This window comes from Camelus ferus, chromosome 7, assembly GCF_009834535.1.
Source record: "Camelus ferus isolate YT-003-E chromosome 7, BCGSAC_Cfer_1.0, whole genome shotgun sequence".
NCBI lineage: Eukaryota > Metazoa > Chordata > Mammalia > Artiodactyla > Camelidae > Camelus > Camelus ferus.
In genome coordinates, this window is record NC_045702.1 from 4,744,427 (window position 1) to 4,770,884 (window position 26,458).

Genomic DNA, 26,458 nt, shown 5'->3' on the forward strand with positions numbered 1-26,458 from the left:
TTATTCTCATTCCTTACCTACCCTGCAGACGAGAAGAAAACACTGCCACCAACATATTTCGTAATTACAAATAAGATTATTGAGTTAGGAAAGGTTCAGAGCAAATTCCAGACATCATATGCTCCCTGAGAACAATCCTTTGATATCCCTCTGATACTTACAAATTGATGGAAGAAAGAAGAAAATTTAATTAAACACTAAAGAAAAGGAAACTAAAAGGACAGACAAAATGACAAAGTAGCTAAAATAACCACACTTAAGACGCTGGCTTGGTCAGTGAATATGGGCTGGTAGAGGCTATTTTTTTTTTGTAATCCTTAGAGTTTTTATTTGGTTTGTTAATTAGCATGCATACTTGAATAATTATATCTACTGTCAACGGGTGGAGGCTGACTATATTCTTAATATCCTCTCTGATCAAATGCCCCAGTAGAAAGGAGCATCTCTTCCCGGTTAAGATCTATGGACAAAGGACCACAGCCTCACAAGGGCCTGTACAACAAACATTTACTTCATGAAATCATTACATTCAAGGTCACTCTAACTGTATATTCCACTGTATGTATTAAACCTTCATTATTATGATCTGTCATATTTTAATTAATTCATTTCTGACCCCAGGTGTCTATTCAAGATTGCCAGGCATATTCAGGAAATGCCCTGACTGCAGTTGCTATTCTCTTGGTCAAAAAAAAAAAACCCCAGCTCATATCATGTCAACACAGGGGCCAAAAAATCAAATATAGACATAAGCCAAGCAGATAACAGAGGAAAGAGAAAACATAAGTGTGGTGCTCCCCCACCTAAAGCAATCCAAAAATTACAAAAGCTGTTGATCAGCCTCAAGACTGCAACTTCTGACAGAGGTGCATAAAATGAATAGTACGCCACCACTTGCAACCCCCAAAACTATAAAAACTGTTATCTCTTGTTCCCCTTCTGACCCTAAAAAGGGATAGTAAACCAAAAGTACATCAGATAAAGATGAAATAAATGAACAAGAAAAAAATGGTTGCTAGAAATGTCCTAAGATTTACAAATAACTGAGCAACTAAAATGGCTTTAAGCGCAGCCAACATGTACAAGCATATGTACATCCATGGTCAACATGGTCTTCTATAGCCAGCTTTGTCCTAGGGTCCAAAGACATACTAGTGGAGCTGACCACACTTAATCATGGCTATTGAGTGTTTTATTCTGCTGGCATGTCATGAGTCTCTTGGGGTAAACAGTGCTGACAGTGCTGGTTTATGTACATTAGTCAAGTATGCAAGGTAAGACTAATCAAACAAGAACAAAATACTAGTCTCCAGGGTGCAAAATAGACAAGGAAAGAATGAGGTTTCTATCTTTTTCCCTCTTGATTTTAGAGAAATTAAGTAACCTGCTTTAAGGACACAGCTAGGAAGGAGAGAAACTAGATTCAAATCCTGGTGATCCGATGTCATCCCTACGTCCTTAATCACTCTGTCATACCACCTGGCAAGGGAGAGACCAATTATTTCCTGTTTGCCGCTCTTTGAAAAATGTAAGTCATCTAGTGCTTTTCTTAAACATAAATTTGTTTCCCACAAGATTCAAGGTATCAGTAGTTCTCCTCCCAAGCAAGATGTTTGCCTCTCTGGATTTCTATCATCTCCTAACATCTTGGCCCAGTAATTTTTTACAACTTTGTAAATTCTCAGGCTTTTCAGGAGCACCAATGAGCTTGAATTAAGTTACCCCGTCTGCCACTACCAGAAGCACAAGGCCAAGGTTACATTCCAAACTGTTGCTTTTGTATTTCAAAGTGAACAGGTTAGGTATTCCCAAAAAGAGACCATCAGCAAATCATAATGTGACAGAATTTTTGAGCCTTTTTCAGAAAACTCATTTCTGAACGCAATCTACAACCTCAAAGGTTTAGAAAGGTAATCGAATTGATGTGGCAAATGGCCAATTTCTATCCTAGCTCATCCTGCTGAATCAAGCTGTAGGAAATCAATATAGCAGACGGTGCCATCTGCACATCTTCTCAAGCCTCACTGTCCTACACAGTCTGACTTCCAACTGCCGGCACCTGCATTTCCAGCCTCTGGAGCCCATCTGCCAATGTGCAGGGCAGGCCCACAAACATGGGGGAATGTGTCCCTCCCTAAAGGCAGCCCTCAGTAGTGGACTGGTAAAAATACCAGCTCCTGCACACCCTCCCCATCCAGGATAACTCTGACACCTGTGTTCTGCACTGGCTCCCAGCACTCCCCAGCACAATTAAGCTTTAAATTGCCCACAGTGGAAAATGACTTGAAAATATACCCTTTATTGGCTAGCTTTCCCACCTCTCACCTCCTCATTCTCCGACTGATAAGTTCTGGGATTACTCAAAAATGAACAATTTGGATATGAATTTATATCTCAGGGTTTGCTTCAGGAGAAACTCAAACTGATAAAATCAGGTTTCAGCAGCAAAGGGACAGCTTGACAAATTCTTACATGTACTAATTTTTTATTTCTAAATAGAAAATTTAATAAAGACTGAACTACTATAGCCTTTGTTGCCTATAAAATGCAAAACAATGCATACAAAAAGTTTTTCTGACAAGTTACAAGATATTTTCACATTTGCAAAAATTGAACATTTCAAAGTGATATGCTTTTCTAAAGAAAGCAAAAGCTATGAGACAACATACCTTGAAATCATTATTAATCTGCTGATAAATACGAAATATCAGCTTTAGCCTACATAATCAACTAGATACAAAAGCACAGTCCCGAACCTATGCACCTAGCTCAAAATGGCAAGAAGTCATAAAATCTAAGTTAAAAAACAGGGGGTGACTTCTGCTTTCAACTCCAACATGAAAAGAGCTTAGAAACCATCACTTCCATCCTTACAAGGACAAACTGAAAATCAACGACACTTTAGAACCAATCAGGGAACTAAGGTTACAGGACAAACTGCCACCCCAAACCCGGAGACCCACAGCTGGTATCTGTTTACCTAGAGCAGAAGCTGCTCAAGCCATAAACCACTGCTGAACCGGCATGAGTGAGAAACTGCAGGGATAGTCTCCTTTTGGAGAAGGGGTGGGGTCACACCTCTCCAGGCTTTACCTCCAGGAATTCTACCTAGTACGCACTATGAAGATGAAGATCCCAGAAAGATCCCCTATGACAGAGTAATCACTGCAAAACATGTTAACAGGCCCAGAGCCTTCTTCATAACAAAGGCATATGCTTCAGGGGAAAAGACACTGCCAGAGCTTTCTCCAGATAAAGGGCATTCCTTCCACTCCAGCCCCTCCTCGCCTTCAGCCACACCCAAGGGGGAAAAGTAATCAACAAGGGTGAAGGCGTCCAGAAAATAGACTAGGAACCCTGCATCTAAGGAAAGAGGAGGTTGCAGGGAGGATAAAAACTACACCACTGAAGAACACATGGGAAGGTCACAGCTCCCAGACCCAAAGTGAGATTCAGCTGAAAGATTACAGAACTCTCACCCTCCCTCACACGTTACATCACACCAACAGGGCTCCAAATTGAACACCTGTGGGTTACAGCTGAAAGCGCTGCAGGACACGGACTCTCTTTAGGGAAGAGCACTTAGAAAACCCCAAAGTCAAGAGAGCAGATAGAACAACGAGGCCACTAGAAGAATTTGAAGCCTTTGGCACGTGTAGCTACAGCAAATATCAAACACAGCCAAAACCCTATTGGTTCCTATTTCCTAATATAACATGTCAGCCTTCCAAAAACAACATCAACAAAATACAAGGAATAATAAAAGATGAGAGAAAATACAGTCCAAAGAGATAAAGCAATCATCAGAACCAGACTCAGATGACACAAATTTTGGATTATCAGACAGGGAATTTAAAATATCTATAATTAACATGTTAAAGGCTCTAATGGGAAAAAAGATAATATGCAAGATGGATTATGTAAAGAGAGGCGGAAACAAAAAGACAATGCTAAAAATCAAGAGTGCTGTAAAGGCTGAGAAGAATGCTTTCCATGGCCTCAACAGGAGACTCCACGCAGCCAAAGAAAGAAGCTGTGAGCTCGAATATAGGTCAAAAAACATTTCGCAAATTAAAATGCAAAGAGGAAAAAGAATGGAAAAAACAGACCATCCAAGAACTGTTTGACAATTTCAGAAAAGTGTGACACATACACATTACTGGAATATCAGAAAGAGAAGTAGAAGAAATATTTGAAATAATACCAAGAACTCTCCAGAATTAATGACAGACCCCAGGAAGCTGAGAGAATACTAAACAGATTAAATACCCTCAAAAACCCTCACCTAGGTATACCATATTCAGAAAATCAAAAGACAAAATCTTGAAAGAATCCACAGGGAGGGAAAAACACCTTATTCATGGAGGAAAAAGGGTAAGAATTGCAGTGAACATCTCATCAGAAATCATGCAAGCAAGAAGAGAGCAAAGTGAAATATTTATAAAGTATAAAAGAAACCCCACCACCACCTTAAAATTTCATATTCATTGATATTATCATTCAGAAGTGAAGGAGGAATAATGCTTTTCTCATACAAAAAACTAAGAATTCATCGCCAGCAGACCTGCCTTGCAAGAAATGTTAAAAAAAAAACTTCAAGCAGAAGGAAAGTGGTATAGTCAGAAACTTGGATATCCATGAAGAGCATCAGAGAAGGAATGAATAAAATGAAAATAAAGTCTTTTATTTTTCTTATTCTTAAGTGACCCAAAAGACAACTATTTGTTTAAAATAATAATAGTAACAATGTATTGGGTGATCGTAGCATACTGGTAAGTGAATGAATGATAGCAATGAGGGATGGGAGGGAGAAATTGGGACTACTCTATTAATAAGGTACCTATGTAACACATCAAGCAACAGAGTGTTACTTTAAGGCAGAATCAGGTTAGTTCAAAATGTATATTGTAAACTCTGGGGCAACCATAAAAAATGCTTTAAAGAAGTATAACTGATACGCTATGTGGTAGGCAGAATCATGATCTCCCAGAAATATCCACATCCTAATTCTCAGATTAAGGCAGCAGATAGAATTAAGGCTGCTAATCACCTGACCTTAAAATACAGAGATTATTCTGGATTATCTGGGTGTGTGTAATGTAATCACAGGGTCTTTAAGTGTGGAAGAGGAAGACAAAAGAGGATATAAGAATGATGCAATATAAGAGAAACGTGACCCACTATTACTGGCTTCTAAGACACAGAAAAAAAAGGGGAAGACACAGTAAAGGATTGTGGATGGCTTCTAGAAACTTAAGAGCAAGGAAATGGATTCTCCCCTAGAACCTCCTGAAAGCAAAACAGCTCAGCCAATACCTTAAGTTTAGCCCACTGAGACCCATTTCAAACCTCTGACCCACAGAACTGTAAGATAATAAATTGTGTTGTTCTGTATCACTGAGTTTGTGTTCCTTTGAACACAAACTCAGTAGAAAACTAATACAGGCTGAGGGAGGAGACAGAGTTCATAAAACCCTATAAATGAATCACGTAAAATGCTCAATTAAAAGGAAACAAACAAAAAAGCAATAAACATAAAACAGTAACAAACAAGGAAGATCAACAATCACTTCAAATGTGAATGGTCTCAATACAGTAATTAAAAGAGGGATTATCACAGTGGACAAAACAAGATCCAACTATATGTTGTTTACAACCAACTAACCTTAAACATAAAAACTCAGATATGTTAAAAGTAAAAGGATGGAAAGCTATACCATGCTAACCCTAATCAAAAGAAAGCTGGAGATTTTACATTAATTTCAGACAAAGCAAACTCTGTCTGATAATTAGGGACAAAAAGGGTCATTATATAACAAAGTCAATTCTCCAAGAAGGCGTAACAATCTTAAACATGTGTACACCTAACAAGAGGGTATCAAAACACATGGAACAAAAACTGAGAAAAATGACAAGAGAAAGACACAAATTCACTAATATAGTTGAGGACTTCAACAACACTGTCAGTAACTGACAGATTGAGCAGACAAAAAACCGAAGAAAATAGATGACCTGAGCAACACTATCAATCAAGTTGATCTAACTGACATTTATAGAAAACTCCATCCAACAAAAGTTAAAAATACATTCTTCTCTACCTGCATTCATCAATGTAGACCACATTCTGGTTCATAAAACAAACTTGAACAGATTTAAAAAGAGGAGAAATCATACAAAGCATGTTCTTAGACACAGTAGAATTAAACTAGAAATCAGTAACAGAAAGGTTTTTAAAAAAATCTTCAGATATCTGGAAATTAAAGGCTCAAAAGAAATTTGAAAATATTTAGAACTAAATAAAAATAAAACTCATCAAAACTTCTGGAATGCAGCAAAAGCAGTGCTTAGAGGGAAATTTATAGCATTAAATGGATCAGAATTCAAGACATCAGTATGAACATGTTTAGCTTAACATGTTAGCTTTAGATACAGATGGTTATATATATATTTGCACGTATGTACATACAAGGATTAGTATGTACACATATATGTCCTTATCTGTCAGTTGAAAGGGTCTAGAAGAATGACACCCCAGTGACAGCAATCACACCTAGTGCCCAAATATTGGTTTCCAACAGTATTCTCCAATAAAAGGAACCAAGGCTCCTTGGAGAAATGACTTATTCTAGGATTGGGACAGGAAATACACAAGATGAGCCTGAAGTATCTTGTAGTACCAGAAGGTAAGGAAACACCACAAAAAACCCCAAAAATCAAAATCCCACAATGATGGGGGTATGTCAAAGGAACAGATGAAACCAACTGAGAGAGCTTACAACAGCCAAAGCTAAAATAATTTGAGCAACAAAATAAAGTGGTATTGCATTATAGCCCAAAGTGCAAGATAAATATCCATGAGTTCATACTGATATAAACGACTGAATAAATAAGCAGGGTAGAGTATAACAGATCTCCCTGCAGAATTCCAAATAATTTGTTTAGATACTTTGCCCTCAAGAAAGTAGAGCAAAACTTCCACTCCTTAAGTGTACGCTGTGCATAGGGATTCCCTTTCAAAGAATATGGGAGAAAAAGTGTAACTTTACAGTGGAGAAACCTGACAAACACCACCTCAGCCAAGAGGTCAAGATTAATATCACAACTGATAGTATGTACCCTTTATGTGGTGAGATAAAAATACAAGGCTTCAACCTTTACGTAAGGTTTCAACCTCTGTGGTCTTCCTCCCCAAAATCCATATTCCCAATACAACTGTGAGAAAAACATCAGACTAATTCCCAATTGACAGACGTTCTACAAAATACCTGACCACTACTCCTCAAAACTGTGAAGGTCATCAAACACAAGGAGAATCTGTAAAACTGCTAAGAAGCCATGACTAAATGCAATGTGGTATCCTGGGTGAGACCCTTAGTTTTCATCTAATGTCCTGAGGACAGAAAAAGGACATTAGGTAAAAATTAAGGAACTCTGAATAAAGTATGGATGTTAGTCATAATGCATAAATATTGGTTCATTAACTACGATAAACGTATCATATTAATGTAAGTTGTTAATAACAGGATAAACTTGGTATATATAAGAACACTCCACTATCGTCACAATTTTCTGCAAATCTAAAGCTGTTCCCTAAAACAGTTTATAAAAAAAATCAGAGTTCAGAAGGAAATTTGTTTTACACTGTTAATATCATCTAATCATGTAATATCTGAGACTTGCTTCAAGTTAACCAATAGGAGGTAAGATAGGGAGGGTTACAGAAGAAAAACCATTGACCATTAATAGGTTTTTAAAAATCTATTAATTTTTAAATGTCTGAAATTTTCCATAATAAAACCTCCTTTGACTCTGACCTTTATGTGACCTTGCTGGGTTCTGTATGTATGTTGGTTTCTATCGTGCTTACATGACTTAGCTATCAACGAATTCTTGTCCATGGAGTCATAGGGCATCAATTCTAGCAGTCTGTCATTGTGGGTTTTATGTGTATTTGTATATATTTTCTCCTCACTTCTGCTTCCTCCTTATTATTTAATACAAGTTTTACTGGAGATTAACTTTACAATTTAGTCTTTAGATGACAGAATGTTCACATGGACATGCATGTTGTAGGGTGTGTATAGATGCAGAGTCTCAGAAGGGTGAATTGTACCAGTGAAGTTACAGTCTCCTAGCTCCAAGTTCACGCCATAAGCCAGTGGTTCTCAGCCAGAGCCTGAGATATCTGGCAATATCTGGGAAAATTTGGCCACCCCCAGGGTCTTTTGGTAATGTCTGGAAATATTTTTGTTTGTCACAAATGGGGGGATCCTACTAGCATATGGTGGGGAGAAGCCAGGGATGCTGCTAAACATCCTTCAATGCATAGGACAGCCCCCAGCAATGAAGAATTATCTGGCCAAAATGTCAACAGTGCCAAGTTTGAGAAACCCTGTACTATTCTGTGATGCTAGGGCTGGGACTCTACGTACAGCATTTTTCGAACTACAGTTGACCCTTGAACGAGGAGGGTGGGAATGCCAACCATACACACAGTTGAAAATCTGCCTATAATTTATGAGGCCTTCCGTATCCTCAGTTTCTCTGTATCCGAGGATCTCATAGTACTAGTACTTACTATTGAAAAAAATCTGCACATAAGTGGGCCTGCGCAGTTCGAATCTGTGTTGTTCTATAGTCAACTGTACTGATAAATGGAACAACTTGGATGAATCTTGGAAATACATCTTAGAAAAATCTTCAGTCTCAATAATTAGTAAAGACATGCAAATAAAAATAAGATACTATCTTCTAACTCTTAAATCAGCAACATTTTCAGTACTCACTGAAATACATGTAAATGATACATTTATCAGTGATGAAAATTATAAATTGCAGGACCTTTTAAAAAAGCAGTCTGACACACAGAATACAAACTTACGGTTGCCAGTGGGGAGGGGGTGGGGACAGACTGGGAGTTCGAGATTTGTAGATACTGACAGGTGTATATATAGAATAGATAAACAAGTTTATACAGTATAGCACAGGGAAATATATACAACATCTTGTAGTAGCTCACGGTGAAAAATATGAAAATGAATATATGTATATTCATGTATGACTGAAGAATTGTGCTGTACACCAGAAACTGACACAACATTGTAAACTGACTAAAACTCAATAAAATTTTAATAAATAAATAAATAAAAAGCAGTCTGACAGTGGCACAGGAGCTTTAAAAATGTTTACTATCCTTTGGTCAGCAATCTCAATTTCTCAAAGAATAAAAATCCTAAAGAAATAATAAATCAGGTGAAAAACTTGGGCATATCCTAAAGCAAATTCTAAAAAATACTACAATAAAGGTATAAATAAACTACAGTATATAGAAACAAGCATGAAGAAATTAATTTTGTATGAAAAACTGGAAGGAAATCCCTTACAGAAGCTGAGATTTAAGTTTGACTTTAAAGATTAAAATTAAGATGGCTGCAATAGCCAAATACTGAAATATTTCAAGCAGAACACTAGAGTTTGAGAAATTGCAACGTGTATTTATTTTTAGTTTTCCAAACAGATCAATAGCAAGTAGAATGGCTAGCTACAATGAATACACCTGAGCGGGTTAAGACTAGTGGGAGGTGATTAATTCTATCAGAACAGGCTGGGGCTCTGACCCAGAGGATAACAATTAACTTGTTCTGCATGCAAAAGGAAGCTAACTAGTGTTTTTAAGCAAATATATCTTGGGACGAAAATTCTAGGAACAGTGTGTAAAATGCTTCGTGACAGACGAAAAAAAATCTAGAATCAGAGAGTGCAGTTAGAAAAACCAGTAAGAGGCAACTGTAGCTTGATCTAGAGCTGTGGAAGTGAGTGGAAAGCAGGATGGGAGGCAAAAGTGTCTGCACCTGTCAACCTGACCTGACATGGGACCCTGAGGAAGAAAGGAGGAATTAAAACACCCAGTTTTCAAGTCTTAGCGACACTTAAGAGCAGAGAGAACAGGTATGGGAGGATTAAGAGAAGATAAATTTTGTTCTGGACATGCTGCATCAGAGAGAACACTCATATGGAAGTGCATAGCTTGAAATTCAAATCTAAGCCTCAGAGAGAAGTTAAAAATAAACATTAAAATTACAGTTTAAGTTACTTGGAAAGGAAGGTTTAAGTCATGAAGAGTACAAAATAGATTAGGGAGCAAACACTGAACCTCTGGGTATTTAAGGCTCTTGTGTAGAGGCAGAGCCTATGAAGGACCTGAAAAGAACCACAAAGTCGGAGAACCTCAAAACGATGTCCTGACCAGCAACACAAGGTGTCACAAAGACTAATAAAGAAGTCAAATCAAGCCAGCAAAAGCTTGAGGGGGGCATCAGATTTAGCAATTTGTAAGGTATGAGGGCATTTAAAAAAAGCAATTTTAAAAATGTGAAGTTTGTTAGTTTCTCAAAAAGTTAAACAGATTTACCTAGGTATGTACCCCAAAGAATCAAAAACAGAGACTCACACAGACACATGTAAACACACGTTCACAGCAGCGTTCGTTATTCACGGTAGCCAAGAGGTGGAAACAGCTAGATGTACATCGAAGGATGACTGGATAAACAAACTGAGATACAGCCATTCAACGGGCTATTATCCAGCCATACAAAAGAACGAAGTCTGAGATACGCTACAGCATGGATGAACCTTGAAAACATTAGGTGAAATAAGCCAGACACAGAAGAGGCAAATATTGTATGATTCCAATTCTGTGAGGCATCGAGAATAAGCAAATTCACAGAGATAGAAAGTGCTGGGGGAGGGGAAATGCTTAATGCTTAGTTTCTGTTTTGGGTGATGAAAAACTTTTGGAGATAGTGGTGATGGTGACACAAAACTGTGAATGTACTTAATACCTCTGAAGTGTACACTTAAAACGGTTAAAACAATAAACTTCATATTATGTATATTTTACCACAATTATTTTTAAAAAGGTTTAAAAAGTGAAGATAGACCCCAAATTGCTTCTCTTGACAGAAATTGTCAAGAGAAGGCATGAGAAGTGTGGACTACTCTTCCATGACGTTTAACTTGAAAGCTCAACTGGTAAATATTGAGGGGAGGGAGAGGATTGTTTTTGATTTTTCTGAAGGCCGAGTCCATCTCAACATAGGCATATTTAGGTAAAAGGGAGGAGCTGAGTGGTTTAAAAAAAAAAAATCTAGCTTAAACCTGTGACTTGGGGGATGAAAATAGCACCACCATATTTTACTGGTGCACAGCCGTATGAGAAGCATTTTCAAAGTCGTAATTTCACGTTATACTTGGAAAACCAACCAACCAACCAACCAACCAGCCAACCGTTTTCCTAACAGAGAGTAAAAAGGAATGCTGGACCGAATCTTCTTCGATGATGAAAATAAAGCTCTTCCCTCGTAAGCATATTAATATTCCTCAAGCAGTGAAGTCTACCAGCACTGGAGGGTGTGGGCTTGAAGTTTTTACTTTATCCAAACGGCAAGTATTCTAAGAGCGTGGGAAATTATACAGGACAAAGAACCCAATTTCTTCAACAAGTAAGTACACTGCAAAGAAAAAGAAAAAGGAAACCTAAGATGTTCATCAACCAAATGCCTTGAGAGGACCTGGTCAAATCCTGCGTGACAGAAATCAACCATTTTTTAAAACTGTGTTTTTCTTTTAAATTATTATTCTTTCAAACAAGCGTGAACACTGAATACTGTGGCCACTGAGGGGGGAATAACAGGAGGTGCATTATTCAATTCGCTCCACTGCGAGATGTTTCCAGGGCACTATTTTCTTTTAGAGGCTGAGCCGCCCTGCCGGGACTGCAGGGTAGGAAACGCCGGCGGGGCCGCGGCGCGGGGCCTCCTCCGCCGCCCCCGCGGGCCCGGGCGCCCAGGGCTGGTCTGCGGCGTCTCCTCGGCCCACCCTCCCGCCTCAAGAGCCCAGTCCTGCTTTGCAAACGCCGGACACGCGACGGACGCCGGGCCTGCGGCCACAGACCCCGCAGGGAGCGGCGGTCGCCCCCGGCGCCCCGGGCCGTCTGGACCCTGAGGCGGGGGCCGCGCGCCCGAGCCGCTCGCCTGAGGCACTGAGGGGACGGACGGAGGCCGCGCGGGCTCAGTCCCCACCGGCGTCGCCGCCAGGCCCCTCGCTACTCACCTCGACGCCCGTAGCGCAGGACCCCGGCCTTCCGAGACGCGGGCTGTGGCATCGTCTCTCCGGCCACAGCCCGGGTCCGAGCCGTTTCGCCGCAACGGGCGGAGCTGCCGCGAGCACACGCAGCACGGGGCGCACTGGCGCCCAGTGGCCGCGCCGCAGCCTCGGCCCGAGCGCGCGCCCGGGGAACGACGTGACGGCGGCCCCGCCCCGCGCGCCGCGGGTGACGTCACCGTCCGAGGCGGGCGCCCCGCGGCCCTGGCGTCGCCCAGCCCGCTGTTGACCCCGCTGTTGACCCTGGGCGCGGGGGTGGGTCGCGGACGGCCTTTGCGTTTTTCACTTTTATTAAAATACCCTCATTAAAGATAAATGCCCTTAAGCCTATTAAGAGATGTGCAGCCGCACTCTTGAAAACGGGAGCGGAGTTAGGATGTCAGGGCTTGGGAATATGTGGTCTTCAGAGAAGCCATGGAGAAACCTCGTATGTTGATCGTGAAAGCGGGACAGTATGGCGCTCCGGAAAGCGAATTAAAAGTTTGAAATCGGTGTTCTAGGGCACCGTCAGTGCCAGAGACCTGCACTTGCGCCGCCTTCTCCCGGCCCTAGAAGGTGTCAGATAACTTAAATATTTGACATTCTGATGGGAATGGGACAGATCTGTTTCTAGCTGTTATTTTATTGATATTTTTATGGGGGGAGGTAGTTAGGTTTACTTATTTAATTATATATTTGGTTTTTCAATGCAGGTACTGGGGAATGAGCCCAGGACCTCGTGCATGCTAAGCATGCGCTCTACCACTCGAACTATACCTTCCCCATTCTGTTACTTTAAATGGGTTCATCCTGTTGCACCAAATTAATGTACAACTGTATAAATTTCAGAAATTGATGTTTTGAGTTAGGTTCAGGTTTTTACTACTACTAAGAATGACACTAAACTGCTCCTTGCAGTGTAGTATGTGGTTAAACCCACCGTCTTTGAGGCTGGGCAGATTTAGACTAGCGTAGGGGCTGTGTTCATTTGTCCCTAGATACAGTTGTCAGAGGAAATACAGGATGGCCTAAAATTTGAATTTCAAGTAAAAAAAAAAGTCCCATGAAATATGTGGAAATTACTTACACTAAAATTCAAATTTACCAGGGCATCTTGTACTTTTATTGGCCTGATCTGGCAACCCCAGCCCTGGATGAGTCCTCACCTTACTTCTCTCCGCTATAAAATGGCAATAACAGTAGGAACTGTCTTGTAGTTGTGTGGATGAAATGAGATAATCTACGCAGAGTACTTACCGGGGGTATGAAACATGAAGAGAGCTTAGTGTTAGGTCTTGTTTCATATCAGTGTGTTTTAGGACAAATTCTTCAAAGTATGCTTTCTTTACAGAATTCCCAGGCTAATTTAAGGCTTGTTTGAGCTTTTGGTCATAACAAAAACTGTGTTTTGTGAAAAGCCTTGAGCAGGTGAGCAGATACTTTTCAACTAGCTTGAGAATATAAGTCAGATTTTAAAATTTCTGTACAAAAACAAAAAATTGCCATCTACAGGCAAGTGTGGACTTCTTTTCTATCACACCAAATACTTGGATGTTGATTCTGATTTGTTTTCTATTCAAGTCAACTGAAACAATATTCAAGAGGAGATTGTTTAAGCAACGTTCTACATCATTTCTAAGACTTATTCATGTTATCTCATGCCTGAGCTAAATTACATTTTTAAAAAAAAAGGAAACCTAAGACTTAATATTAGACCCATGGCTCCAAGGAAAAGAACACTTCTTTTTCCTTTGGCAGAGCTCATATTTACAACATCCTTCTTTATGCTTACCAAAAAATATGTATGTATAGCCTCAGATTTGAAAACCAGGAAAAAGTTAACTTCAAGAAGATTCTCTGTATTTATACTACCATTCTTTTTCCCTTGGCTACAGAATTTTCTATTTTATATTTTACTCTAATTTTAATAGGTTCATGGGTTTATTACAATCAGTTTCTTATTACTTTCTAGAAGCAGGTAAGGTATAAATATGGGCCAAGAATATAATCATAATGTGGCAATTATTTTGTGTTGCCAGATTGACTTTCAAAGGCCCATTCAAGTTACCCTGGCCATCTGTAATATGAGCACATTTTTTCCCAGGTCTTTCTAAGAACAGGTTTTATAGAGTATTTTGCCCAATACATGGGTATAAAGAAATGATAAATGGGTTCTTTTTTTCTTTACGTTGTATATATTAGCCCAAGAACACAAGTTCCATGAAAGGAGGGATTTTGCCTGTTCCATTGTCTGCTGTATCCCAGCACCCAGAAGGACACCTGGCCTGAGGTGACTGTTCAGTTGTTGATTGAATGAGCATAACAGACGAGTTAAGTTGTTTCCTGTTGTCACAAGTGAGCTGGTATTTTCTCCAGCAGAGGCTCTGTTTAGTGATCCTACCTAAAGCACCCTCCTTTTTACTCCTTGCAGTGTGCTCCTTCCCTCATTTTCTCATTCTTTTCCTTTGGTGAATTAGTTCTATTTCATCTTTCCAGCCACCTTCACCAGGATGAACCCCTCTAACCTGAAAGGAGTACGTTAGCCATCTGGGAGTGTGTCCACACAGGAAACAGGTCCCCACATAGATGCTGGTGGTACAGATACAGATCCACGAAGTGTCAGGAGAGCTGCAGGCCAGAGCCACGGGAGGGAGCAGACATGAGAAAGACACAAATCAGAAGCAGGGAAGAGGGGAATGTCTCCGGTTAACTGAAGGGCCGACAAGAACAAACAGGGAGGCTGGTTTTGAGACCTGGACGGGGACACCCAGGCAAGTGACTGGACATCAGGAACCAGGAACCCAACCAAGCAGTGTGTCAGGGCCAGAATCTACCCTGGCGGCAAGAAAGGAGCTCAGTACAGCTGAGCCGAAGTTGGTATGGACCAACCAAGGCTCTCTGAGAACGTCTTTCTGGGGAGATCACCAGCCCAGGTCACCTCACCGGCCCAGGTCACCTGTCTGGCATAGGAACTGAGTCGGCAAAGAGAGGAGCAGCCCTTATGTTACCGAACAAAAGTTCACATGCCCAACGCGCAGTGAGGCCAAACAAACCAAAACGTCAGCGTTTGGAGCAGGGAAAGGCTTATTGCAGGGCCGAGCAAGGAGAACTGGCGGCTCATGCTTGAAGAACCCGAACTCCCCAGTGGTTTGGGGGGTTTTTATAGGCAAAATTTGGGGTGGACTGGGGGTCTGCAGGGTGTGTGTTTCTCTTCTAATTGGTTGGTAACAAGGCAGCATTCCAGAAACCTTGTGCTCAGCCTGAAGTTAGCACCCACCACCTGGGTGGGGGTCTTAGTCCTTGCAGAAGAACCCAAAGATATTATTATGTCTATTCCTTGAGGAGGAACCAGGACCCTGCCCCAAGGCTGCAGTAGGTTTTCCTGACTGTTCCTCCCGGTCTCTGCATTCCCTCCCTTCTCTGATTAGCAAGTCTTTGAATCTACCCTTTGGAACTCAGGGGAGGTCACAGAGGTTGAATGAAGTCTATTTCTTATAAACAAGAAACAGGGGACACAGAAAGGATTTGTACCAGGGAGGACCCCACAGGGTCCTGCTGTGTTAGTAGGACCAAGCGAGTTTGGGAAATAATTGGAGATAACACACTTTATCTCCATCAACTGCATGATAATCTTAACTGTGTGACAGCATTAATGTCAAGGTCTTGCCACCCTAGAAATTTAGTGGCAGATGAATAACAGAGTCCTCAGAGCTGTCATTAAAGGAGGAAAGAAAAGGCGCTTGTGTTGTAGACCCGTTCTGGTTGTATTTTTTACTGTATTTCACGATGTTCCAAACTTGTCCTCTTCTCTATATTGAAGGACTAGGGGACTTTTTAACCCTTTATTAATGACGATTGGTTTTCCTTTCATCAGTTTTACTCAGCTATCTCCAATTCTGGGAAGACAGTATCCAAATACCACTGAAATGACTTGCAACCCAATCGTTTCCTTAATTCAACACGCTCACTAATGTTTCCATAGTCAAGAGATTTTAGATCAGGTCTTCGTAAAAAAAACTGCTCCTAAATGGAAATAAAGAGTCATTTCATTAAAACAAGCAAATATTTGGAGATCAAATCATGACATCTAACGTAGCAGTATATATTTTCATCATCTGATCCACAACAAAACAACAACAGCAAAAAAAAAACCTTTCCTTTGTTCAGGGAGGGCAGACACGTAGGACCTGGGACTCACTCCCCCACACATATTCACAGTATGTGCTGTGACAGACATGATGAAAGTACTGCGGAGGTGAAGCCAGAAGGAAGGGGGCAGGACACTGCCGTGAAAGGAATGACACAGCACTTAGCACCAAGATGGCAGAAGAGTCAACTCCCAGTAGGCCCAAGATGGTGGGAGATTCGACCTCCAGTGGACCTTGAATTTCATTACACACGTTGTAATGTATTAGCATAGTAAATGACCCAGAGCTAACCATGAGAGATCAAAGAGAGGGCAATGGCCCAACTCCTAGGAATCCCAGCCCCTTCCCCAAAGTAGTTGGAATAATCCTCTCACTTGTTAGCATGTAAAAACTAGCAAGACCGAGTCACGCTCTCTCTCTTGCCTTCAGAGACAGCCCGAACTCTGTCTGTGGAGTGTGTATCTGCCTTTACTTCAACCCCTCTCCTCCTCAGTGTGCATCTCTAAATAAATCTACTTTTACTCAACTATGGCCCACTCTTGAATTCTTTTCTGCGAGAAGCCAAGGACCCTCTCTTGGTGGGGTGCGTCCCAGGGACTTGCCTGGGACCTTGGGACATGGCCATTTTCTCGCCCCACAGTCTTTCCTGTATCGGAGGGACTTAGGAAGTCTAGATTCTTCTTCTCAAGAGCCCAAGAATCACAGCCATGCATTGTAGTCTGTCCCCTTTCTCCTACTCTTAGTGGTACTCAAGGACAGGATCCCTGTCTCCCAGGTCCCAATAGACACGCCCATGGTTTCAGAAATGGGGGGATGGTTGGTGGCCAAGGGCAAATAGACTCTGGAGAAAGACAGTCTGGCTTCAATTTCTGACCCTGCTATTTATTGATAACATGACCTTGGCCCCTAGCCTTGTGAGATGGTTGTGAGGACTGAACACTTCATATGTGCAAAGCTCTTAGGAGATTAAGGCTGGATCATAGTGTCATGTCAGTGTCAGCCATTACTTTCCTTGATGTTGCCAAACTGTTTTCCAAGGTGAGTTTGTAACAGTTAACACTCCCACCCACGGTGTCTGAGAATTCCTGTGCTTGCCAATTTGGTCCTAGCAGATGTTAAAAATTTTTGCCAATTTAGGTGGCTTTGTAGAAAGCTCCTATTGAGGTTTTAATTCATATTGTCCTGATTACTAAAGAAATTGAGTATTACTACTTTTATAATTTAAATTAATAAAGAAATATTAGAGCAAGACCAAGACATACAATATCACAGAGAGCTTCTTACATATTTCTACCCATGTATCTGAAATGAGGTCTTGTTGTGACTGTCATTGTTTGTTTGAACATGGATTCTGGATGGACAACTTTCAAATTAAAATGGAGCCACAGCTATATGTTCTCTGTGCATTCTTTTTTTTTTTTTAATGGAGGTACTAGGACCCGAACCCAGGACCTTGTACATGCGTTCTACCACTGAGCTGTACCCAACCCCCTCTCTGTGCTTTCTAAAGGTCCTGGCAAGGGGCTTAAACCACAGGGAGCTACGCAAATAGGCCTGGCTTTGATGTAGAAATGCCTGCCTGTTAGAGAAAAAAGGTACTGGAGAGTCTTGTGTGGTCCCCAGAGCAGTAGAAGGCACATCACTTGGGACCTTAGTAGTGAAAGAAGAGAATCTAAAAATTTGTCTATGGGAGCAGGGGCTGTGAGAGGTGTTTGCTGCAGAGGGGCAATCTTTGGAGGAGGGAAATAGATCTGGGAAAACCAAAAAAAAACCTTGTGTTGGTTGATTTCCTTCTGAAAAACCTGAGTTTTCCTAGAGACTAAAATAGAAGACTAAGGTGTAAGTAGAGCCGCTCGGAATGAACTCACTGAGAAGAGGGTCTGGGAAAGGGTGGAGGAGTGGGCGAAGGGGTACCCCATTTCAAGGACAACTGAGAAAAGGATAAAAACTGGTATCTGGAAAGGCAGTACATGGTTTCTTTTGAGCCAGTTCCTCTCTGTACTCCCACTCATCTTTCCAAACCAGGGACACATCCTTCACCTTGTAGTCATCCAGCCAAACGTGCACCACCCTGAGGTTGTTAAATGCCAAGGCTTTTGCAACTTCAGTTTGATTTGTGATGTGTTGCTTAACCACATGTCCTACTCGAGAGCAGGGGATTATTAAGAGCTGGCCTCCACACATCCAGATCTAGACAGAAGAAAAACAGAAAACTTATTCATGTCTGTTTGCTAGGAACAGGCAACTGCTGAATTTTTTTGCTGCAATCATACTTGCATGACTCTTTCGGTTACTCCAATTCAGTGATTCTCGCAGGGGCCCCAGACCGGCAGCATCAGCATCACTCAGGAACTTAGAAAAGTAAATCCCTGGGCTGCCCAGACCTACTGAATTGGGAACTGCGGGCAGTGAAGACCCAGTAATCGGTATTTTAACTAACTCTTTAGGTGGCCCTGATCATTCTGGTACACGCTTCACTTTGGGAACTGCTGTCCTGATAGAACAAAGTCATAGATCCCAGTTTTGTAGATGTTATTATTATTGTTGTTGCTATTGTTGTTGTTGTTCCTGGAGGAGGAGGAAGAGGCGGAGTAGCCCACCTAGAGTGGGTACAACGCAGTGGTTCAGAGCGCTGACTCTGGGGCTGCTACGAGCTGTGTGATCTGGGGCAAGTTAGTGAAGTTACTTCACCTATTTGTGTCTCAGTTTCCTCACCCATGAAATGAGAATAATAACGGTACCTACCCACAGGATTGTTGGGAGCGTGAGATAATCTGATGCATGTAAAGTGCTTAGTTCATGTTCTGTAAACTGAGAGTGTGTCTGTGCTGCAGTGGAGTGCAGTGGACTGCAGGCCTGCCCACGCATGCTTCTCATTCCTATATGCACACTTCTGTGCAATTAACTCTGTACTTCATTCCATTGAAAAGTGAGGTTTACTTCTTCATTCCTTGAATCTCTTGGCCTTGTGATTTGCTTTGGCCAATAGGACATTAACAAATGTGATGCAGACAGATGCTTGAAAAGTGCCTGCAGCACTTTGGACTTGCCTTCTCTTGCTGCTCTTGGGAACCTGGTGACCAGTCGCTGTTAATAAGCCTCCCTAGCCTCCCTGATAATGAGAGATAAATGGCCTAGTGGTCACCACTGCCCCGGCTACCATTGGGCCAACGTCCAGGCATGTGATGAGACCATTCTAGACCAGCCAGCACCAGCTGAGACTCTAGATGAACACAGATGTGTAAGCAACACAGTAGAAATCAGCCATCCTGGCTATGACCAGCAGAAACACTTTAGCAACACAGTGAATTACAAGGAATAACACTTATCTGTTGTTTTAAGACACAATGAGAATAGTCTGTTACACAGCAAAAGCTAACTGATACATGAGGGAACATTTTTCTCTTAACCAGTTTTACTCATTAAGTAAATAAGACCTCCATCCACTTAGTTGATCATTCCAGAAACTTGGCGTGACATATTGACTCAGCAAATTTTATCTCACTTACTATCCCTCATCATGGGGCAGAGGACATTTCTCTGATACTCTGACTTTGGGCTTGTCCATTCCACATGCTTTGGTCCATGGAATGTGAGTGGGCAAGAGGCATGCAGAGGCTTCCAACAAGCCGTGTGGTTTGGCTTGACTTTTGTGTCCTTGCCCATCAACATGAGAAGCATACACCCTGAGTTGCTACTAGAATGACAAGTAGAACTGACCAAACTCAGAGAGCAGAGCCCAGCCCCGCCAGTGTAAATTCCAGGGCAGAGCCACTCCAGCCACCTACAGACATATGAAAGAAAAGATACATGCTGATTGTCCTAGGCTCCTCAGTTTTGAGCTGGTTGGTAACAAGCATCATTGTGGCATTAGCTGGCTGATAACTGGATGACAATGCCACCCCTTCCCTCAACATCCACCTAGCTGGCCAGTCTCCAGGTTCTGTCCATTCTACTTGTAAATATGCCTGGAATCTGTCCTGTTCTTTCCATCTCCATTGTCACCCTTTGTCCCTGTTATTGCAAGAAACTCCTGGTCTGCCCACTTACCCTCCACTGTGTCAGTCTCCACACACTGCCCTACCTAAGCTGTACCTGTGGCATTCCACTGCACGTAAGATACACCTAAATCCTTACAGGGCCCTGCAGAGTCCCGCCCTGTCTCTCTCTCCAGCCTTTTCTTGCCATTCTCTCTTCACTCACTGGGGTCCAGACTCACTGGCCTTCTCCATTGGCACATATGGGTGGGGAGGCTGTCTACTTTCTGATTCGGGGGCAGAAACAGGGGCATTACTGAGTAGCTCTTTACTCTTTTTCTGGAATCTGCATTTGTGAGGGGGAAGCAGGGATGCGTCTTGCAACAAAGCCGGGGTTTCTCAGTCCCTTCCACTGGCCTCAGTTTTGGGGGTGCCTCCCAGATTTAAGCTGCCTATTTAACTTAATTTCTAGTGCAGTCTCATCTTTTCCAGTCTCTATTAATAAATCTATTACTAGAAAGCTGGGAGAGGCTGCTGGCCAGATGCCATTTGAAATTAGAACTCCAGGGCAGCTGCAGGGTAAACAGAAGGGAACAAACACTGGCTGAAGGCATTGTGCACATGGCCTCAGTGACAGCACACAGCAACATGGGAGGGTATGCATTGCTCTGATCATTTACACAAGAGGCCTCTTAGTCCTGAGTGGTTCAACCACTCAGCGAATAGTTTTCAACCACTTCTTACCGAGTCAACGTACTAGGTGCTGAGGACACATTTTGAATGAATCAGACCCTGTCCCAGCCCTCACAGAGCTTAGAGCTGATGGGAACATGCAATTGGCAGGGCTCAGCACAAAATAAAAGTGGAGTCTCAGGTTCAAAAATTATCAAAAATTTCAAGACGGCAAGAGCAGAGCATTAAACCATGTCGGGGGTGGGGGAATCCTTCTAAACGTGGTACCACGTGCAACCACACAGGCTGCATATCTACACAGCCTGCCTTGCACAAACAGACAAGAGACAGCTGCAATATAGCACAGTAAGTGCTGTAACAGGTGAAGCACGCACAGGAGGAGAACGGACCCCAGACGTGTGTGTGCGTGTGGGGGGGGGGGGCACACGCGCGCGTGTACGCAGAGAGGAAAGGAGGACGAGGTCAAGAAAATCTTCCTGAATAAATTACATCAAAGCTTTAACTATGGACTATGGCGGTGGGGGAAGAGGAAAGTGGACAGAGACAAGCAGTGATTTAGGGGTAGAACTGACCAGATACGGTGAGGTGAACGTGGGGCATGAGAGGGAAAGGGAGCCCGAGGAGGTTCTCAGCGGTGGTTGAGTGGGGTGTGTGCAGGTGAGTGGCGGGGCAGGGAGGGGGTGCACATCGTCCACTCAGAGAGGGAATGTGGGTTTAGCACACCTGTGGGACATTCAAACGACGGTAACTTGTAGGCAATTGGACACACAAGTTTACGACTCAGGGGAAGGATTGGGGAAGGTGCCAGAACTGGTGTCATCAGCGTCCATTAAGTCACTAGAATGCGACGGAGGTAAGGTTATTGAGAAGGTGGAACGAGATGAGAAAGCAACTTGGAGAAACTTCTTAGGGGTGGAAATTCTGAGCAGATGGGCCAAGAAAAGTAACCCTGTGAGGCAGCGGAGACACATGGTCCGAGCAGGGGGCCGGATGCTGAGGAGCTTGGCTAATTCTTCATTGTGCAGACAGAGGAGAATCTAATTCACCCTTTGTCTCTTGCCAGCAATGTGGTTTGCTTTCAAATCACAGCATCTAAGGGGATTCAGCAACCTTGGACCAAATCTAAGCTGGCATCAATGTCCTCTAAGAGTAGGGCAGGGACCTGGCTCCTGGAGCAGTGATCTTGCCCCTTTCGGGGACACCAGGATGAAACACAGGTCCTGGGCAATGGAGCTAGCCACAGCACAGCTGTCTGCTGTCTCAGGGAAATGGAAATGCCAATCTGAAGCCTGGTCATGAGATGTAATCTGAGGTCAGGAGTGAGGCTGTAGCTCCATGGGCACCTAGCAAATCACCACTTTCCATGAGCAATGATAACACTGAGCTTAGGGCAACTAAAATTCAGAGCCTTGGAGGCTTCCAATAGATTGCCAGCCTCAGAGAAAAGTGACTTAGAAACAGGGTAAACCCGAGCTGGTGGGGTGGGGAATCACGTGACCTGAAGGTGAGTAGAACATATGAGGCAGGAAGCGATGGGTTTGGGGCACACTACGCATGAGGTCTGTGAATTTGGACAAGTTACTCTACCTCTCTGTGCCTCAGCTTCCCCATTAAAAAAAGGAGATGATGGTGGTCGCTACCTCACAGGTTTATTGTGAGGATTAAATGAGTTCATGCCTGTTCATGCAGATGACTTCAGAGAGTATAAAACACAGATGGCAAAATTTAAAGTAGAACAGTATTGGCTGTCATTTATTTAGTCAAACATAAAATGCTATTTATGATAAACGTCTGAATAGTTCTACCTCAGTATTTTCTTCAGGCTCCCCCTCCAGGAATATCTGCTTTGTACCTGGTTCTCTAACCCAATTATTCCATTAAGTCTTTATAAAATCCAGAGAATGTGTGTGTGTGTGTGTGTGTGTATTTATTCCTATTTAACAGGTGAGAAAACTGAGAACTAGAAAAATGAATGACTTGCCAAGGATCACGCAGCAAGGAAGTGGTAGAGCTGGGACTCAACTTAACGTCTAATGTGCAGTGTTCTAGTATCATAGGATTTTCTAAAAAGCTAATAAATCTGTTCCTTTTGTTGAGATATAATTTATACACCATGAGAAATTCACCCTTGTAACATCTACAACACAGTGATTTTCAGTATTCTCACAAGGTTGTGCAACCATCACCACCATCTACTTCTAGAACATTTTTCTCACCCTCCAAAAAACCTGGTACCCGTTAGCAGTCGCTCTTCTCCCCTAGCCCCTGGCAACTACTCATTTACTTTCTGGTTCTATGGATTTGCTTAGTCTAGACATTTCATATGACTGGACTCACATAAGTATATGGCCTTTTGTGTCTGGCTTCTTTCATTTACCATAACGTTTTCAAGTTTTACACACGCTGTAGCAAGTATCTCAGGATTTAAGAGTTAGGAAGGGGGAAGATATGCTTAGCATACACAAGGTCCTGGGCTCAAGCCCCAGTACCTCCATTACAAAAGATGAATAAATAAACCTAATTATCTCCCCGTCCCTAAATAAATAAATAAATAAATAGGTAGATAGATAGATAGATAGATAGGCAGATAAATTTTAAGAAAAGAGTTAGACATCTTCAACCCAATCCTCTCACTTTATGGATGGAAACACTGAGACCTAAGATAGCCCATATACTTAGTGGCACCCAAGACCCCTACCTCCTAATCCTGTTTTTTTCCCCATCTTGTTACAACTACCAAGACAATCAGTATAATAAAAAAAAAAGATCCCACAAATAGATTAAAAATATTATATTAATCTGACATACCATATATTAGAAATAACATATGGTAAGAAAATCTGAAATTTTATTAAAGGTTTTCAATTTCTGCAAGGAGTCCCGTAAATCATTTATTTCACATGGCACGTGAATGAACCAGAGGCTTGTGTGGGAAACAGGGAAGAATTGCCACAGCAAATTACATGACTTAAAGTTAGATTTTACTTTCTATGCACAAAGTTAATGATTTAAAACACAAAGTTTGAATTACCCGGAGTGAAATTTCCATGTTTTCGCCTCCCCAGAGATTCATGCCCTTGTCATACTGTCCAAGTTCATAAAAATAATGCCTATTTATAGCAAAAATTCCTCCAGCCATTGCTGGTGACCTAAAAAGGACGCACAAATATTTAATTGATTCCACTAATTCAGTCATTACAGATTTTTGCCAAAATTAGACTTAATATACTCAAAGACTTAACATTCTTAAAAGCTAGAAAACACCCATATTAACTAATACTAACATTATCTTAATAGACTGTAAGTATGTAAAATTACTAAGTTAAAACCATAACTACCAAAAAGTAGGCAGCAATAGCTTTTTCTAAGCTCTCACCAAATTTTGTAAGCAATCAATTCTAAATGTTGTCTTGGTGATAGGGAAAATTATTTTCAGTACACGAGTTTCCTGTGGGAGTGGTGATTGAATCGGGTAGCGGAGTTTAGAGATCTTCCTTTCTAAAGGCATTAAGTGAATTGTCATTTTTACTTCTGGGAAAACCATCATGTTAGAAAGCATCTTTCTTTTGTCCACCAATAAATAACAGGGTCCAATAATACCAAACTAAGTAGCTTGAAAAGAATTATATATTCATTCATTCATTTGTTTCAAATAGTATATATAAAGCAACTATGATGTGTTAGGGATAAGTTAGTTAATCAAAAGGCCAAGGTGGAAGTAGCGACCCTAGTTAGAGGTTGTTGCAGTGGTCCCAGAGAAACACAATAGAATCTTGGATTAAGGAGAGAGCCATGAAGGAGGTAAGATGTGGCTAAATTCCATATATATTTTGAAGATGGAAACAGCAGATTTACTACAGATAGGCTGCAGGGAGTCAGAGGAAGAGAAGGGTCAAGGCTGACTCCCAAGTTTTTGACCTGGGTAGCCTGGAAGATAGAGTTACCATGCACTGCAGTGGGGGATGCCATGCTTGGAATTACTTTTGGTGGAAGATTCAGTTTGGGACATATTTGAGACGTCTACTCAGCATCCAAGAGGAGATGCGAGTGGGCAGTCAGATAGATGAGTCTGGTGTCCTGAGAGAGGTCAGAGCTGGAAGTATAGATCTGGGGGTCATCGGTATAAGATGGATGAGAATCACTCTGAGAGGGAAGAGGGGTGAGGAGGACAAAGAGACCTCGGAACGTCAACCATGAGAGGTCAGGGAGAGGAGGAAGAATCAGCAAAGGGAATGGGAGGGAACAACCCATGAGGTAGGAGGAAGACCAGGGGGCCGGGGTGGTCTGGAGGCAAGGGAAGAACACATGTCAAAGAGAAGGGAGAAGCCAGCAGCATGGAACGTTATCCTAAAGGCAATGGAAAAACAGTGAGTGAGATTTGGGACATGTGCAAAGTGAGGTTTCAAGAAAATGTAGCAAAAGAGAGATTGGAATGAGGGGGAGGGGCCTGTAGGCCAGACTGTCCTTCATGGTGTAGCGTCTAAGCCTGAGGCAGTGACAGCCTGGGCCATGAAGACTGTCAGAAAGATGGACAGATGTGATGTGAGAGTCATCACAAAAAATGGATCTCCTGGAATTGGTTAATCACCAGATTAGAGAAGGCAATGGGAAAGTTGGAAAATGGCGATACAGCGTTCACATGGGGTCATGCTTGATGGCTGCATAATATTCCATCATGGTTGTAGCATAAAGTATCACCTAACGTCCCAATTATTCCTTCCAATTCTTAGACAGTGTTCATTTCTTCCTTGAATTAGGAGGCCAGGTTGCTTACTAAACGTAGGGGTTCAGGGCAGGGGCAGACATCAGGACTAAGGGAAATAATAAAGTTTTAGAGTATGCACTTCAGGGAATGAGCGCAAAGGGGATGCTGAGCAGCATGAGCCTGGAGACCACCAACGTGCAGAAGCACCAGTTCACATCTCTTAAAGGAACAAAGGAAATGGCTGGTGGAACTGAGCCAGAGGTGGAGAATTGCAGGGCTCCTGTGGCAGCAGCACAGCACGTCGGGGAGTTGACGGGACTGGTGGGAAGAGAATTCACAGATGAGAGTCTAGACCACAGGAGCAGAAAGAAAACCACGAAGGGGTAAAAGGAGAAATCAAAGAACTGGAGATATTGATGATATCCAAGGGTGGGGGTGGGGGAGCAGAGCAGGCAAAAGCTAGGAGGGTCCTAGGATGTGACCAGAAAAAGGGATACCTGGTCATTTGGAAGATAAAAGATCCAGGATATGGCTGTAGAAATAACATCAAATAGCTAACATTTATGTACACTTATTATAGACCGATATTGCCCTAAGCTCTGAAATAGGGCATTGAATCCTCATTAACATCCCTGTGAAGCATTGCCATTTTCCAGACTTACAGATAAAGAACAAGGTGCAGAGAGGTTAAGTAAGTCATGAGAGATCACACAGCTCTAGCTAAATTAGAAGAGAGGCAAAGATCAAGGACTTGCTAGGCGATGGTGTTAGAAAATATACTCAGGTGCTTGGTG

General features: G+C 42.1%; 2 protein-coding genes across 4 annotated transcripts in view; both read right to left on the reverse strand.

The window, feature by feature from the left end:
* The window catches only part of GALNT11 (polypeptide N-acetylgalactosaminyltransferase 11), a 48,094-nt gene extending 35,787 nt beyond the window's left edge, over nt 1-12,307 (reverse strand). The window contains exon 1 of one of the 3 annotated variants that reach the window (XR_004321208.1): nt 12,112-12,305. The gene's annotated coding sequence lies outside the window, so the exon portion shown is untranslated. Of the gene's footprint in view, nt 1-12,111 lie in introns of all 3 variants that reach the window. The other 2 variants (XM_032483070.1, XM_032483071.1) reach the window with 2 other exon arrangements.
* A 3,304-nt stretch (nt 12,308-15,611) lies between these two features.
* LOC102507996 (polypeptide N-acetylgalactosaminyltransferase like 5) overlaps nt 15,612-26,458 on the reverse strand; it is a 36,673-nt gene continuing 25,826 nt past the window's right edge. The window contains 4 exon segments of the mRNA XM_032483082.1: nt 15,612-16,014; nt 16,017-16,164; nt 18,330-18,479; nt 23,991-24,108. Coding sequence (XP_032338973.1) covers nt 15,923-16,014; nt 16,017-16,164; nt 18,330-18,479; nt 23,991-24,108 — 508 coding nt within the window. The 3' untranslated portion in view covers nt 15,612-15,922.